The sequence below is a fragment of the Notamacropus eugenii genome, chromosome 1 (assembly GCF_028372415.1).
Source record: "Notamacropus eugenii isolate mMacEug1 chromosome 1, mMacEug1.pri_v2, whole genome shotgun sequence".
In the NCBI taxonomy this organism is placed as follows: Eukaryota; Metazoa; Chordata; class Mammalia; order Diprotodontia; family Macropodidae; genus Notamacropus; species Notamacropus eugenii.
Window position 1 is genome coordinate 277,840,675 of NC_092872.1, and position 16,007 is coordinate 277,856,681.

The window sequence follows — 16,007 nt, forward strand, 5'->3', positions numbered from 1 at the left end:
TCACTCTGTAAATGGAAGAATGTGGATTAATAGTCTCTAATGTCCCTATCCCCAATACTGTGCATCCTATAGTTCCTCATAGTTCCAACATTTCAGGGTCTAAAGTTACTTCTAGTTCCAATATTCTATATTTTAACATTTCTTATAGTCCTAACATTCTGTCTTCTACGATCACTTCCAATTCTAAAATTCTATGTCCTAAAATTATTTCTAGATCCAAAATTATCTATTCTAAGTACCCTTCCATTCCAAACATTCCATGTACCCTACATCCAGGTGTGGATCACCACCACCCCTCCCCATCCCACCCAAAGAGTCCTTTGAGCAAGTAACTTCACCATGTATCAGGGCTCATTTCCTTCTCCCTAAGATGAACTTGAATGTATCTGAAGTCCCTTCCAGCTACCTATCCTTTGATCCCATGATGTCAGGGCTAGTCCACCAAGGGGTGTGCTTTGGTTTATAAGAGATATATGTGTTCCATGCCAATTTGGGTTGAATTTCATCTAGAAAGCAAAGTCTCACACCCTAAGAGGTAGAATACCAAGTCACAATCTACTCTCCTAGATTCACATTAACCCAGCACCATCCCCAAGCTGGTAAGGGAAAGAGGACAAAGATATCTGACCTGCCCATCCCCTTACTTCTTTGTCTTTCCATAAAATTCCTAGTCATTCAATTTGATAAGTGTTGAAGTCCTCTGTTGACAATATTGACCAGGTGCCTCATGCATTTTTTATTTTCTTACATCCCTTCTCAATCTGTTTTTACTTTGATTGTACCTCTTACTGTTCTAAAATGTACTCTGTATTTTCCATCATTATTGCTCTTCTTGCCTGGGTTGTTTTCTGTACAGAAACAAGTAACACAGCTCCTTATACACCCCCTATGTAACTTATTAAGAAGTTGGTCCACAATAATTTAATTCTGGAACTGAACAGTAGGAAAGATTCAATTTCACCTGGAAAATTCATTGGTCTTTCTATTTCTAGTAATGTATAAGTGTTATCACTTTTCTCCTTTGGACCCTAGAATTAATTTCAGCTAAAAGGGACATCAGCTCATTAATCTACAGGAGCCCCTGGGAAGAAGGTCAACCCTGCTGGGTCCAGCTTCTATAGATAAAGAAAATAAGTAGCCTATGTATTAGAAATGTGTTTTGTTAAGCAACACCATTGGGAGCATAAAAGTCTCCCTATTCCTTAATGGAGAGGCTTAGGAAGACTTTTTTTTTTACTTCATGAAAGACATTTGAGGAATCAAGCTACTGTTTGGAGAGAGAAAGATAAGGAGAGTAGAAGAGTGGGGGGAAGGAAGGAAGAAAAAAAAGAAAGAGAAAGAAAGAGAAACAGGAAGGAAGGAAAAGAAAGACAAGATAAGAAAAGCTTGACAGAGACAGAGAAAGGAAGAGAGGAAAATGAAGACTGAGAGACAGGCAGAAAGGAGAACTACAGCTAGAGACAGAGAATGGGGAACAATTCATCTTCCCTATTCAGCTCCATTCACTGGAACTTAAAAAATCCATTTTGTAGGGCAGGTTAATCTTAGGATCACTGGATTCAGAGAAAAATGGACCTTAGAAAGCATTGCATCCAACCTTCTCCTTTTATAAAAGAAACTTAAGTCCAAAGATGTAAAAATGTTTTCTTTTCATGGGTTTGTTCCTTAAATATACACACACGCACATGCACATACACACATATATACACACATGCAAAGACACATGTATATACACATTTATATAATGTTATATATAAACATATATATAATAACTGTATTATTTATATAGCTCTTAAAGTTTTACAAAGCACGTATGTTATCTCATTTTATTCTCCCAATATCCCTGTGTGGTAAAAATTATTATTATCTCTTTTTACAGATGAAGGAACTGTTGCTAGGAGAGGTCATGATTTGCTTAGGGTCACATGGATAATAAGTATCTGAGACAATATTTGAGACAAGGTCTTCCTGACTCTACTTCCTATTCTTTATCTCCTCCTCCATACACCTGAAAGTTTGTGGCACAGTGGATAAAGCACTCGGTCTGGAAGCAGAAAAAATTTGAGTCTAAATCTGGCGTCAGATACTAGTTACATGTCTCTTGGTAAGTCACTTAACCTCTGACTGCTTCAGTTTACTCATCTATAAAATGGGGATAATAATAATAATACCTACCTCTCAGGGCTGTTGAGAAAATGAAATGAGATAATATTTATAAAGAGCTTAACACAGTGGTAGGTACTTAATAAACAATTGTTCATTTCCTTGCTTTCCTAATGAAACTATGTGGGCTCATGGGTTGCTGCAGCTAAATAGTTCCTAATGAAGAGGCCAGATTTAAGTTAAGGACCAACTGAAGGGCTCTGAAGAGGGATGTGGTATGTTTGAGGAGGTTGAAACACATTATAAAAAAGGAATCCTTTTGGAGAAGTGGAATATGATACATTATTGAAGAAATACATAACTGGAAAAAAATGATGGCCCTGTCATATAGCAAGAGTGAAATAAGGACAAAGGGCAGCTGTTAGTTTTCACGTAAGTTGAAGAGTATATGAGGAAGGCTTCATAGCACATTGAGTGGCCCCTGTATAGCAAACTCACAGGAGGACCTCAATGGGAGTCACCAGATGAGGATGGGTAGGGATGGGTTGTGATCCATCATCTATTATCATTGAAGGAAACACATCAATGATATCACAAGTCTATTAGATTATTGTCATATATGAGCTCCAGTATGTCTTCAAGGCTCATACTAGCTAAAGATGAAGTGGTTTCTCAGTGGTAGGAAGAAACATCATGGCTTTTTCAGGACCACAATAAGCCTTGAAGACAACTCCTAAGATGTCAAAGCATCAGGATCTGTCTAGAGGAATAAAGTAGGTCAGGGTAGGGAAATTGCACAATTGGTGAGCAGTGGTTGCCAGATGCTGAAACTAGAGGGTCTACTTCTTGGATTCTATAGGATTCTTATTTTTAAGGAAGCTGAGCACCAAGAGGTGGTAACTAATTCCTAGTTTTGCTCATGGAGACCCATTAATCCCTTAATCTGATAATCCACTCCTTATCATGAGGTATGTGTATCATCTCTTTGAAACAATTGTGTTTTATATGAAGAATGTGGCTTCCAGTACCTCTGTTGAAGATATTTGATGACATCTGTCAGCATCAATGAGCACTTATTAGCAAAAACTGAGTGGAGAGGCTGAACAAAGCAATACCTTGTTTTTGCAGCTCAAGAGAACAAAAAACATAAAAGATGGAATGCAAAGGATGGATGCACCCATAGGATTTTAGAATCAGAAAAAAATATAGTGGGCTGTCTAATTCATCATGCACCAGGGGCAGGATTTAGAACCGTCTCCTTACTCCAAGACTGGCCTTATTCCACCATCTCTTAGTGTATGTTCGTCCTTCATTGCCAAAGAAGACCATGCCATCAGAGAAATGAGGACATGAATTGCACTTAACTTTGTTTTGAGTGAGGGAAGGCTGTGCAGGTCACCGGCCTCATTTCTCCTCCAGAGCCATCTGGATCCAGTGATATTCATCAGGATGACTGGAGATGACCCAGGATGAGGCAATTGGGGGTAAGTTACTTGCCCAAGGTCACACAGCTAGTGAGTATCAAGTGTCTGAGGTAAGATTTGAACTCAGGTCCTCCTGACTCCTGCGCTGGACCTCGATGTCATTTTGGCTAGTTTGGAGCTCCTAACCCAAACCTCTCATCTTAATGATAAGGAAACTGAAGCCCACAGAGAGCAAAGGACTTTTTCAAGGCCACACAGATAGTACACATCAGAGATGGGATTGAACCCAGGGCTTCTGACTTAAGAGCTAGTGTTCTCTTCATTGCACCACTTTTTTTTTTTTGCCTCGGGATTCAGTGAAACAATTCTGCTCCTAAATTCACCTTTTCAGTAATTGTTTCATAGATGTCTATTACTAACATTACAAGATTTCCCTCCCCCTCCCGAACTGATAACTATTATGTCTTACCAGTAGAAAACACATTTCCCTATTAATTCCCTAAACTGGCTCACTCCTTTAACCAGAGTGCTGCTTTATATAGGGAAACCACACTTTTCTACTTTCATCAATGAGGCTGACCTTTCTGGGAGGCCATTTCTCCTTGGGAGGTAAGAAGAGTCCTCACGTTCCCAAGTGAACAGTTAAACCTTATTTAATTTGCATCTGTTTCTTTCTCTCAACCATTTTTATCAGTGTTGCAACAGGTGCAAGAGAAGTAGGCAGACATTTAGAGACAGAAATAGAGAAGCACCCGGAAATATAGACAGAAATATAGAAAGAGACAGAAAAACAAAAAAAAGGAGAAATATTGAGACTAATAGGTAGAGAAAAGGATCTGTCCACTTAATTTTCCTCTAGGAAGATTGGACAGAGAATTCCTCATTAGCCAAGCAGGACTCGCATCCCTTTCTGAGAGTCTGACAGTCCGGCTGCTGCGTCTCATTAAAACACAAGGTAATGACTGCAGAGAAAATTTAATTGCTTGCTCTTGCAGGCTGGCTGGATGTGGTTTGTTTCATTTGCACAATCACAGGGATGGGCATTACAAATAGGAAGTGATGTGGGGCTGTAGGATGATACGACCTGTCAAGTAAGTATCTGACTACTGGCTTCTTGTTTCTGCGCCTTGAAGAAACAGGGCCCCTAGAGAGGCAGCTATTTTTACTCTTCATAATGAGAGACAGAGAGAGAAAGACAGAGAGAAAGAGAGAGAGAGATGAAAGATAGAGAAAGAAGAGAGAGAATGATAAAGAAGGGAGAGAGAAAAGAGGAGAGGAGATAGTAAAAGAAAGAGAAAAAAGTGGGAGATAAGGGACAAAGAAGAGACAGACAAAGACCAGGAGACCAAGAGGTAGAAACAGGGAGAGAAAAGAAAGAGACAGAAGGAAAGATGGAGAGGGAGAGAAGTAAAACAAAAGAAAAGTTTCTCTTTCCCTCACCATAGTCAGACAACAAGCTGCTGAACTGCTGGTTTTACGTCTCAGACTCCCAAGCTCTATTACTGACTCCTCTTTGTCCCTGCTACGCTGCACAGATCTCCTAGGTCCTGGCTCCACTTTTCACTTAGAAAATGTTCCAAGGTGCATTCATGCATCCTAACGCCAAACCTCTCCTTTGCTCATTTTTTTTTTAAAGAGTCTTGACAGCAGCTGATTTTTCCGTTGTTTAGGCAGTAGCAAGTTGACGTTGAGCTATGAAGTTGCACACTCAAGAAACCATCCACCTCACGTCAAAGTCTCAAAGTTTGCTTTAATACAACAAATGTCAAAGCGAACAAAGGGAAATAAACAATGCCTTTGTATCTGCACTGAAAATGTTCTAGTTCTTAGGAGACAGATTTTTCGGAGACCATGTTTTTACTTTTCTTTATATTCCCAGAACTTGCCACCGTTCCTGGCACACAGTAAGCGCTTAATGCATGCTTGTTGTCTGACTAACATCTCAGCTAGGCCATCTGAACCTTATGACCATCCAGGGAATTGCATAGCTAAAAATTGTAAATAGCTCATGTCCTAGAGAATCAAACCTAAAGTCAAAAAAAAAGTTCATTTCAACACATATAACTCACATGGATCCATTTTGCTATAGGTTCCTCCAGTGTGGAGGCGGTGGGGGTATGATTGGAATAAAATAAAATTTGCTCTTTTAATGACATTGTAAGTGATTTGGTAAAAAGCAATTAAAATATTTCTGTCTTGTTGTTGGAAGTTGAATTACGAAACATAGGAGAAATAGTTCAACCAAATCTATGCCTGAATAATTCTCAGAAGAGCTTCTTCTCCTAATGCATTCAGAGCATTTCCAATTACCAGATATATTCTCTGTAAATAATTTTCTGCAAAAAGTATCTCCTTTCATTTTCCCTTCAATCCACTAATGAACATTTATTAAGCACCTACTATGTGGGAGGCCCATGGTAAATACTATGTGTTTACTAACATTAGGCTAAACCCTAGGAATATAAAAAGAGACAAAAGACAGTCCCTACCCTCAAGGAGTTTATAATCTAATAGGGCATAAGGGAACAACATGCAAACAACTACATACAAAGAAAGCAATTTGTAAGATAAATCCAAGTTAATTAACAGAGGGTAGGTACTGAAATTAAGAGGAGTTGGGGAAAGGCTTCCTGCAGAAAAATGGGATTTTAGTTGGGATGTAAAGAAACCATGGAAATCAGTAGTTGTCGGACTGGAGGAGGGAGACCATTCTAGGTATGAGGGACAGCCAGGGAAATTACTAAGACCTGAGATATGGACTATCTTGTTCATGGGACAGCTGGAAGTCCAGTTTCCCTGGATTCATATTGAGGAGTAAAGTATAAGAAGACTGAAAAGGGAGGAGGGGGCTAGGTTATGGAAGACTTTGAACATCAAACATAGCATTTTGTAGCTGATCCTAAAGGTAATAGGGAGTCACTAGAGATTATTGAGTAAAGAGAAGACACGATCAAACCTGCACATTAGAGAGACACTTTAGGGCCTGAATTGGAGAGAGGATTTCTTTGGAGACAAAGACCATGATCTCAGTATTAGAAGGGGTTTTCTATTACATCATTATCAAAGCAATTTCTCCCAAAACAAAAATGCAAAACTTCTGTTTGGTGGGAATAATGAGCTGGACATTGGAGCGTTGGGCAGAATGGGGATGGTGGCTGAGTATGTTCTCCCCCACCTCCCCACAGTAGATTGTAATTATGCTCCTTAAAGGCAGGCATTGTTTGTCTCTTCATATCTCCAGCACCTACTACAATACTTGGCAAAGACCAAGCATTCAATAATTATTTGTTGAAATGAAGTAAATTATATGTTATTTTCAGTCCTAATTGTAGCAGAGCTGATGGAACCCACAGAAATGGCTCTGACCCTTTAAAAAGTGGAGCCATCCTCCACCTCAACAGGCCACCCCCCTCTCAAAGCAACAACAATCCATCCTCCTTGTGTGTTGTTTCAATTTTTGAGAACCATCTGAGGATAGGAAGTGGGGATGCTTAGTGTGGAGAAGAGAGGACTTGCTAGGGAAGCTGAGGCTGTCTTTGGATATTTGAAAGGTTATTATGTGAAGGAGGGTTCAATTTATTCTGCTTGGCCCTAAAGGGCAGAACTTTAAGCAAACATGGCAAATTGGAAATAAATAGATGTGGACTTGAGGTCAGGAAAAACAATTCAACAAGAAGGTATCTATCAAAATTCCTAGGACTAGTGGTCTGCTTGGGTAGGAACTTGAGTCTTCAAAGGATCATGAATTTAAACTGGAAAAGATATCCAAGTCCACTGAATCAAATTCCTTTGTTTTTCAGATGAGAATACTAAGGCACCGAAAGCTTAAGTGACTTTCCCAAGGCTACACTGACAGAAAGTACCTTGGGCAGGATTCAAACTCAGCACCTCCTAATTCAAGTCTACTGCTGGATCTTGGACACCATCAACTTGCCTAGCTGAATGACCACCCTCTGGGGATGAGGAGAGGGGGTGCTTCTAGCAGTATGCATTGGCCAAGATGATCTCTGGAGTCTGAGATCCCTCTGTGAGATTCTGTATAAACCTAGTCCCAAACCATCACTGTGCCTCAGCTGGTGGGCACTGCTGAGCCCAGCTCTTATTGTCCTCAGCTTCTTTGTTTGTTTCTATCTTAAGATTCTAGGGCTGCCAATTCCTCCTTTGTGGTTGCTGGAGCACCTTGGGTAGGAAAAGGCCCAAGGTGGGTGTAAATAGCTATCTTTGGAGCTGTAATGGTGCCAAAAGTTGAGTCCCAGATTTGAACAACACTTCAGGGAAACAAGATAATGAGATGTTTCTCAGTTTGGCCATGGGCATAGTAAACACTGTCATCAAAAGGTTTGTAATCTCCTTCCCAAAAGTGATTGAAATGAAGGCTATAGTCTGCAGAACCCTGTAAAGGCCTGCGTCTACCTGATAGCAAACTGTAGATAAAATACGGAAAGTCAAACTGAAATCATGTAAGAAGAACTGGCATGTCTATGGTGCTTTAAAGGTTTAGGAAGCACCTCATGGATATTTTCTTGTTATTAAACCTCCCCGTGAAGTAAGCATCACAGGTATTATTATCATCTGCATTCCACAGAATAGTCTTGGAGAGGTTACTTGATTGCCTCTAGTCACAGAGTTGAGATGCTAAGCAAATAATTGAATAAACACATAATAAATACCTACTGTTTGCTGGGAACTGTATTAGATTCTGAGGATACCAAAAAGAGAGAGAGAGAAAGAAAAAAGAGAGAGAAAGAGAGAGAGAAAACTCGCTCCCCCCAATGGCATTATATTCTCATGAGGATATGCATATAAATCATGCACATATAGAAATAAAGATCTATAGATATGTAGCCACGTACATACATACATATGCATATATACATATACACATATGTATGTATACATATACACATGTGTAAGTATAGGGGTGTGTATATGTGTGTCTGCAAAAATATATCAAAAATCAGTTCAAAGCAATTTGGGGAGTTCTAGGAATAATCCAAGTCTATCACTTGGCATTATAAGTGTCCCATGGCCAGAAACTCCCCTGAGCATCTTCTATATCTCACGTAAAGGTCTAGTCATATTATCGGAAGATAGTACCTGCTACTGACTTGGGATGGATATTCCTTTGCTCAAAATACACCACAGAACTAGTACTTTTTGCCAAATTCTCCAATCTTGACTTAGCTGGAGGCCTTGCTCCATAATTCAGGAAAGGCTAAGGACAATTTCAGTTACTACAGAGATTTATCTTGTGAATTAGTTTTAAGGATCCCCCTAACCCCCTGTTCAACCATTATGTTCCCATTTTTTAAATCAAAATTACAGGAATCTCTCTTCCTTTTCAAATCATTTCATCACCATCTAAGGGAGTCTTGAATGACTTGCAACCAACTTGCTTTTTTGACAATTGATTTTTCCTCAGGTGAAGAGGCAAAGGCTTACTGCTGAATGCTTAAGGTGTTCATTTCAGTCTCAGTAACAACAAACATTTTCATTCTTACCTGCACCTGCTACTCTAGTGTTTTCACAAGAAGAGATAACATTCATAAAGCCTACATTAAAAAGTTTCTTCCAGATTCTTCAATAATATTTTCATTCTTGAGCTATTAGGTCTGGAGGTTTGCTGTGATTTCACCTACTGAGATTAAACAAATTAAAACACAATTCTTCCAAGCTCCTGGAGCTAGGATAGACTCAGAAATGATAATGCTACTTCTAGAATGAAGCAGCAAAGAAAAGATTGAATTTGACTTCAGAGGTAGTGAATGAGGGCTTTGCCTCTTATAACCTATATGACCTTGAGTAAGTCACTTGACATTTTTATTTCCCCAGTTTCCTCAATTGTAAAATGAGGGGGTTGAACTTACCAGCTCCTGAGAGCCCTTCTCACTCTAGACATCCATTCCTTTGACAAATACCAATATCACCCACCATTGCACTTGCAGTGATCTTGTCTGCCACCCACATATTTAGCTAATGTTGTGAAATGAAAATCACATTAAAGTCACTCCTTAGTGTTCTAATTTTGATGGCATGCCCTGTTGCTGCTTACAGAGTAAGAGGCATAATTACTGTTATTTTAGTTTCTCAGCAAAAGTCAGAAAACAAAACTCAAGTGCCATTTGCTAACACAGGTGTAACCCCACACTACATAAATCCCACTTTATATAACCCTAATATATGAATTCAACTCTTGTAAAGTTAATGTACCACCATAGTGATTACCAAGCTTTGAGATGATCAGGATGTCCCTTCACTGCTATAACATTTCATGGATCTTTCCTGATAACAGTTATTTATATTATCACAGAATCTTGGAGTTGCAAGTGACCTTGGAAGCCATTTTGCCCAACACATTGCTGAGCAAAAGTCCTTTCAACAAAATCCCTGACAGGCACTTATTTGGTCTTTGCTTGAAAACCATCAGCAAGGAGACTCTGCAACCTCCTGATACAGCATCTTTCAGTTTCAGAAAGCTCAGCTTATTCCAACAATTTCATCACGCTGAAATTTGCCACTTCAAAATTTCCACCCACTCCTTAGAATGCCAGAGAACAGGTTCATGACACAGTCACTCAAGCACTTGAAAAGAGCTACTGTGTCATGCCTTCCCCTAAGACTTCTTCAGGTACATGAGCTGTACACCCAAACATTCTCCACACATTTTGGTGTGGAACCCAATGAAGACCAAAACGACCATGCTTGGGATAGATAGATAGATAGATAGATAGATAGATAGATAGATAGATAGATAGATAGATAGATAGATAGAGAGATAGAGAGATAGAGAGATAGAGAGATAGACAGACAGATAGATGGATGGATGGATGGATGGATGGATGGATGAGAGATAGATAATTTGAGGACCCCTCATGATAATTGTGCAATCATTTCAGGATCTTTGGCCAATAGGTTGTGAAACAATGTATGAGGCTATATTTTTTTCATAAATTTATGCAGCAATTTAGTCCTTTACAAAAGTATTCTCTCATACATATTGAAATAACTTAAGATGCTTCCATTTTTTGTTACATTTTAGCATTCTGGGATTTTAAATCTGGGAGTCAATAGAAGTCATCTATTCTTCTGAAAACCAAATAGATTATGTGATGAGAGAGACCAAAATGTCCACACATTTTGACTTACAAATGTCACTTTTAAGGATGCACCCAAGGAGGCTAGTGTCAAAGAGAATGGTCCCATGGATCACCAAGTTCCTTAGAGTAGCAGTTTTTATAGCAGTAAACAAATAGAAATGAAGATGCTCGTTGATTGAGGAATGGATAAACAGGGTGTGGTATGTCAATCTAACAGAATCTTCTGCTGCAAGAAACCATGAATATGATGAATATGGAGAATAATTAAATACTAATACAATGTATAACTCATAAAAAAGTTAAATGATTCGATGCAAGGTGAAGGTAGCAGAAGCAGGAAAATAAGATGCACAATAATTCAAATAATATAAAAGGAACACTATTAATCAAAAACAATGGGATTGAAATGCTGTGAATATAGAATGAATAAGCATGATGCCAGTCTATCTAAAACTAAATATGCCCCATATTTTCTGTAAAAAAAAAGCCAAGGAGTGGGTGGGTGGGTGGGGTCTTCAAGAACTTATTTGAGTCCAGTGGAAAAAAAGGAGGAGGAAAGGTCAGCAAAACTAAGTAACGTATCTCCTATCTGGATCTTGTGCCCCATTTCCAAGATGTTTGTACCAAAGTCAGGGAATGGGTCTTTTCAACATGTTTGCTTTGGAACCACAATATATTGGTTAGTATCACTGAATTTTTGTTTCTCACTTTTTAAATCCTTTATTATAAGGAATGATGGCTCTCTGTGAGGGATTAGAAGAAAGGGATACAGTGGAAAATGTAAATGATTTAAACAAAAGATATCAATATTTTAAAGGAAGTAATCTATTTCAACCCCCTCATTTCAAGAATGTTTTTTTAAAAGCTCCCAAAGAAAAACTGAATCGATTTCCCCAAGATTAGCACATGAGTAGAAAACAGTTCTGGAACTGAAATCCAGGCCTTCTACCTCTAAATCCAATGCTCCTTTCACTACAAAAATATACATTATGCCAAACTCATCAAAAACATGTCTATTACATAAAATTAGTACTCAGACCCTAAATAACAGTTGATTTTCAAAATATGTTGTTGCAACATCAAGTAGATTTTAATGAGCAACACAGAAGAGATTGCACCGTATATAGAACATTTTCAAATGTGTTTTCAATATGTTTTCTACTCTCCATAGAATATCTCTATTTTTATCAAATTATATTTTTTTCTATTATCTTCCCCCCAAAAATATACATTTCTGAAGGAAAAGAAACATCAGAGTGAAATTAATTTCACTTAACAGAATTCTGATGATCTTTCTCTGGTTGAGTTTTCCCCAGCTGAACAAAGGTTGCAGTAAATGATTTTATTAATCACTTGATTTAATTATAGCATGAATGAGCAAGTCAAATATTGATCTTATATCATTATCAGCTACCTTCATAGGTTTTGCATGATTATAAAAATTCTCTTAATATTTTTACATAAGGATTCCAAACTACTTATGATTTTAAAGCAAAGATTTGATCTCCCAAGGAGGGAAAAAAGCACAATATAAAATAATAACCACCGAGTCAACACCATTAAAAGCCCACTAATGATGTGTTACTGTGTCAATTTAAATGATGACTCTCCTTCATGCCATTCAATTCATCAATTCAGATGAGGTAACTGTATGTCCAAAGTCAGTACTTAGGCTCAATACCACTGGGTCATCTCAGTTAAACAACCGTGTTACACTGCAGATGATCAGAAATGGACCACTGGAAAAATAATCAAGAGATTCTTAGCCAATTTGTATAATGGACAGAACTCATTCTCAACAATATATGCTAAGTGACTTTTATAGATGATAGCATGTTTCCTTCTCAGCAATAATACTCCATTATGATCCACTAGCATTGCGAGTCTTAGTAGGTCTTTTCACCTATATGGCTCAACATTGCTTATGACCTTAATACCCACTCCAATTAATCCAAATTAACTGGGGTCCCTATGTGATTTCATTTGGAGTTTTGCACTGGGCTACTACAAGGTGCCCTGTGCCAATGGAAAGAGAGAGAGAGAGAGAGAGAGAGAGAGAGAGAGAGAGAGAGAGAGAATGCAGAGTGTAGAGTGGATGAGAATACTGGTTTAAAAACAAAACAAGCTGTGTAGCTACTGTATTTGGTGCAGCTGTTTTTGAGGAGGTGACAAGTTTCTACAGACATACACATAAATGTCCCACTTTAGTGCTCAGATTTTAAAATAGGTTCTATCCATAGAAAAGAAAGAATGTGCCTAATATACAGCTTGATGACCAGCTGAGGAGCAGATTATGCTTATATTCATCTTGAGAATTTAAAAATATATCCCACTCAGTGTTTTAATGAGACTAGGAGGGCCTTTTTCTTGATGACTTTTATTTTCCATTAGATTAAAAGGACCTTACCTGGGAAATCTTAATAGAGAAGAGGAATACAGAAATATATGGTGGATTTTCTTACATGTCTTCCTTAGGGATAAAGACAAGGGGAAGAAATCTTACCTTATTCAAATGTCATTTTTTGGGGGGGTAAATAGTCCATGCCTTTCAATATTCTTTTAGAAGGCATTTTAAAGACTTAGAGGAAATACCTACAGTTCCTTTAGGTGGACCTCCTTCTGGTGAATTTTTGGAAAGACATGGACAAAAGTTGTATGAGATAGAATTGAATCAATGTAATGTTAAGTGTGACCACTAGAGAGGTGACCTAATCGACAACCCAGAAGTGCAAAGCATTCCCAAAGTCTCATTTGCCAAAAGAGAAGATAGATAAGAAACTTGGACAAGTCAAAAAAAAATAAAAGTAAAATCCAATTCTATGTAGTTAAAAGGGTCCAGAAACCCAATGATTCTCCTCAGATCACCAGGATAAAATGGAAACACACTGATTGATGAATTAAAATCTAATGTAGTGCTCAGATCAACAAGAGAGGATGCTAAAATTAACCAGACATTGACAAGTGTCTTACTTTTGACGGTGGCTGTGCGAGTGCAGTTGTACAGAATTGCGAGTTCTCCAAAGACTTTGCCTGGTCCCATAGTGCACAGCTTCACCCCTTCTTTGGTAACTTCAACCTTTCCATCTGTGAAGAGAAGAAAATAAGAGCAATGATCAAAAATGAGCTCCACTCTATGTGATCTTTTATGTAGGATATCCAATACATTAGAGGTACTTTGCAGTTAAGAGGAGCACTGGATAGAGTTCTGGTCCTGGAGTCAGGTGGATATGAGTTCAAACCCAACCTCAAACACTTACAAGCTGTGTGATCTTGTGTGACCAAGTCACTTAACACTGTTTGCCTCAGTTTCTTCATCCATAAAATGAGTTCAAGAAGGAAATGGCAAACTACTCCAGTATTCCTGCCAAGAAAATCCCAAATGAGGTCATAAAGAGTTGGGCAAAACTGAAAAATGACTGAACAACAAGACAACCTTAAAACTATAGAAGTGCTTCCTTTCAGCAAAGATGGTGAATAGAATGTTAATTCTTAATTTTCTTTATGTCTAAAAAATTAAAAATAAAATACAAATTTGATAAAATGTTGTTTGGGAAAACTTTGTAAGAGGTGACCACTGAACCTTCATTTCCAACCTCGGTCTTTTTGCAATGGCAGTCTGCCATGCCTAGAGTGCTGTCTCTTCTTGCCTTCACTTTTCAGAATCTCTAGCTTCTGTGAAAGGACAGATCAGGCACACCACCTCCTGCAGAAGGTCTTCCCTGGTCACATCAGGTGTTAGCACTCTTTCTCAACAAGTACTTTGTAAAGCTTTGATGCCTTTTGTGGCCCCACCAATCTGTGCACATGCTCTTTCCCCAACAGAAAGGAAACTCCTTTAGGGAAAGGAAGACTTGGTGTTCATCTTTGTTTTCCCAGTAATTAGAATAGTGCCTTTCTCAGAGTTGGGACTTTATAAATATTGGTTAAGTAGAATTGAGCAAAGTGAAATTGAAATTGAATTTGACTTTGACTCAGAAGATGAGGATCTAAATCCTGGCTTAGCCACTAATTAGTTGGATTACCTCTGGCAAATCACTTCAGCTCTATGGACCTCAGTTTCTCCCCGTATAATAAGGGCATAATAATGCCTGTACTGCCTATGTTATAAAATTACTATAAAAACACTTTTAAACCCTGAAAGTCCTGCTGAAAAGGAGAGCTATTGCTGTTATGGAGGAAATGACAGTGAAAGTATTTAGCATAGTTCTTAAGGGGAGAACCTGGGGAGTCATTTTTAGAACTAGAAGAAAAAATGTTTCTTTCCATTAATAGCAGAATGGCTAAGCAAACTGGGGCATAAGGATACAAAATAATATTATTAATGTACAGTTAGAAATGAGTCAGAATAACTCAGAGGAATGTGGGAAGACTCTCCTGGAGGGATACAGTTTATGAAATAGAAGCAGGAGAACAATGGGCACAGTCATGCTCTTAAGGGGCAAGAGCTCAAATGCTAGGCATAGGGGAGAGAAACCTGTCCTTGGATTCCAGGAAGACCTGGAATCAAGGCCTGCCCCTGACACATTTTGGTGTGTGACCAAGGCCAAGCTCTATAGCCCATCAGTGTTCTTAGGCAACTCTCAGAAATGACAACTGACAGATTAATTGTTGAACTTCATGGGAGTCAGTCTGTAAACATAGAATTGGCATCTACTATGTGCCAGGCATCGTGCTAAGTGATTGAGATACAAAGAAAGGCAAAAGACAGCTCCTACTGTCAAAGAGCTCACAATACCATGGGGAGAGTCACACTCAGTCACCTGTGGAAAAATGAATCCTCTACAGGACAAATTAAATGAAACGATAGTGAAAGGAGCTAAACACTTTTGTGAATATGATAAACAATCTTAGTCCCAGAAAACTGATAATGAAGTATATATCCTCCCACTCACAGAGGGGCTATTGGGCTGGAATGTTGTATATGCTGTCAGATTAAATTTGCATGATCAACTGTTTTTCTTTGTCCTAATTGAGGGTACACTGCTGGGAAGGTAGGCTGCAGTTAGTATAATCCAGTAATAACCATCATGAAAAAGGAACAGCAATGAATAAAATTTATTTTAAGAAATAAAATGCACTTCATTTCCCCTGAATGTATCCCAGCTATCTCCAGTGGAAAATAAGAGAGTTGGACCAGAAGACCACTAAAATCCTTTCTAGCTATAAATTCTATGGTTATATAACTTCTCCATATGCAAACTTTATGGATTTACATTTTAAATATAGGAGTCTGAAAAATGAAACTGAGTCAGTGGGCACTGTATCTAGAAAATTTACTCCTGAGGAATTCTTGGCATGAATAAGGAAGGCCACTGAAACAAAAAAGGCCATCACAAAGAGCCCCAAACCTGCCTTTCTTGCTTCTCGTTGCATCTCTTGTCTG

General features: G+C 38.4%; 1 protein-coding gene across 1 annotated transcript in view; it reads right to left on the reverse strand.

Moving 5' to 3' along the window:
* The window catches only part of PRKG1 (protein kinase cGMP-dependent 1), a 1,294,615-nt gene that overhangs the window by 838,554 nt on the left and 440,054 nt on the right, over positions 1–16,007 (reverse strand). Inside the window, exon 3 of the mRNA XM_072628923.1 lies at positions 13,595–13,708. Within this exon, the coding sequence (XP_072485024.1) occupies positions 13,595–13,708 (114 nt within the window). The remainder of the gene's footprint in view (positions 1–13,594; positions 13,709–16,007) is intronic.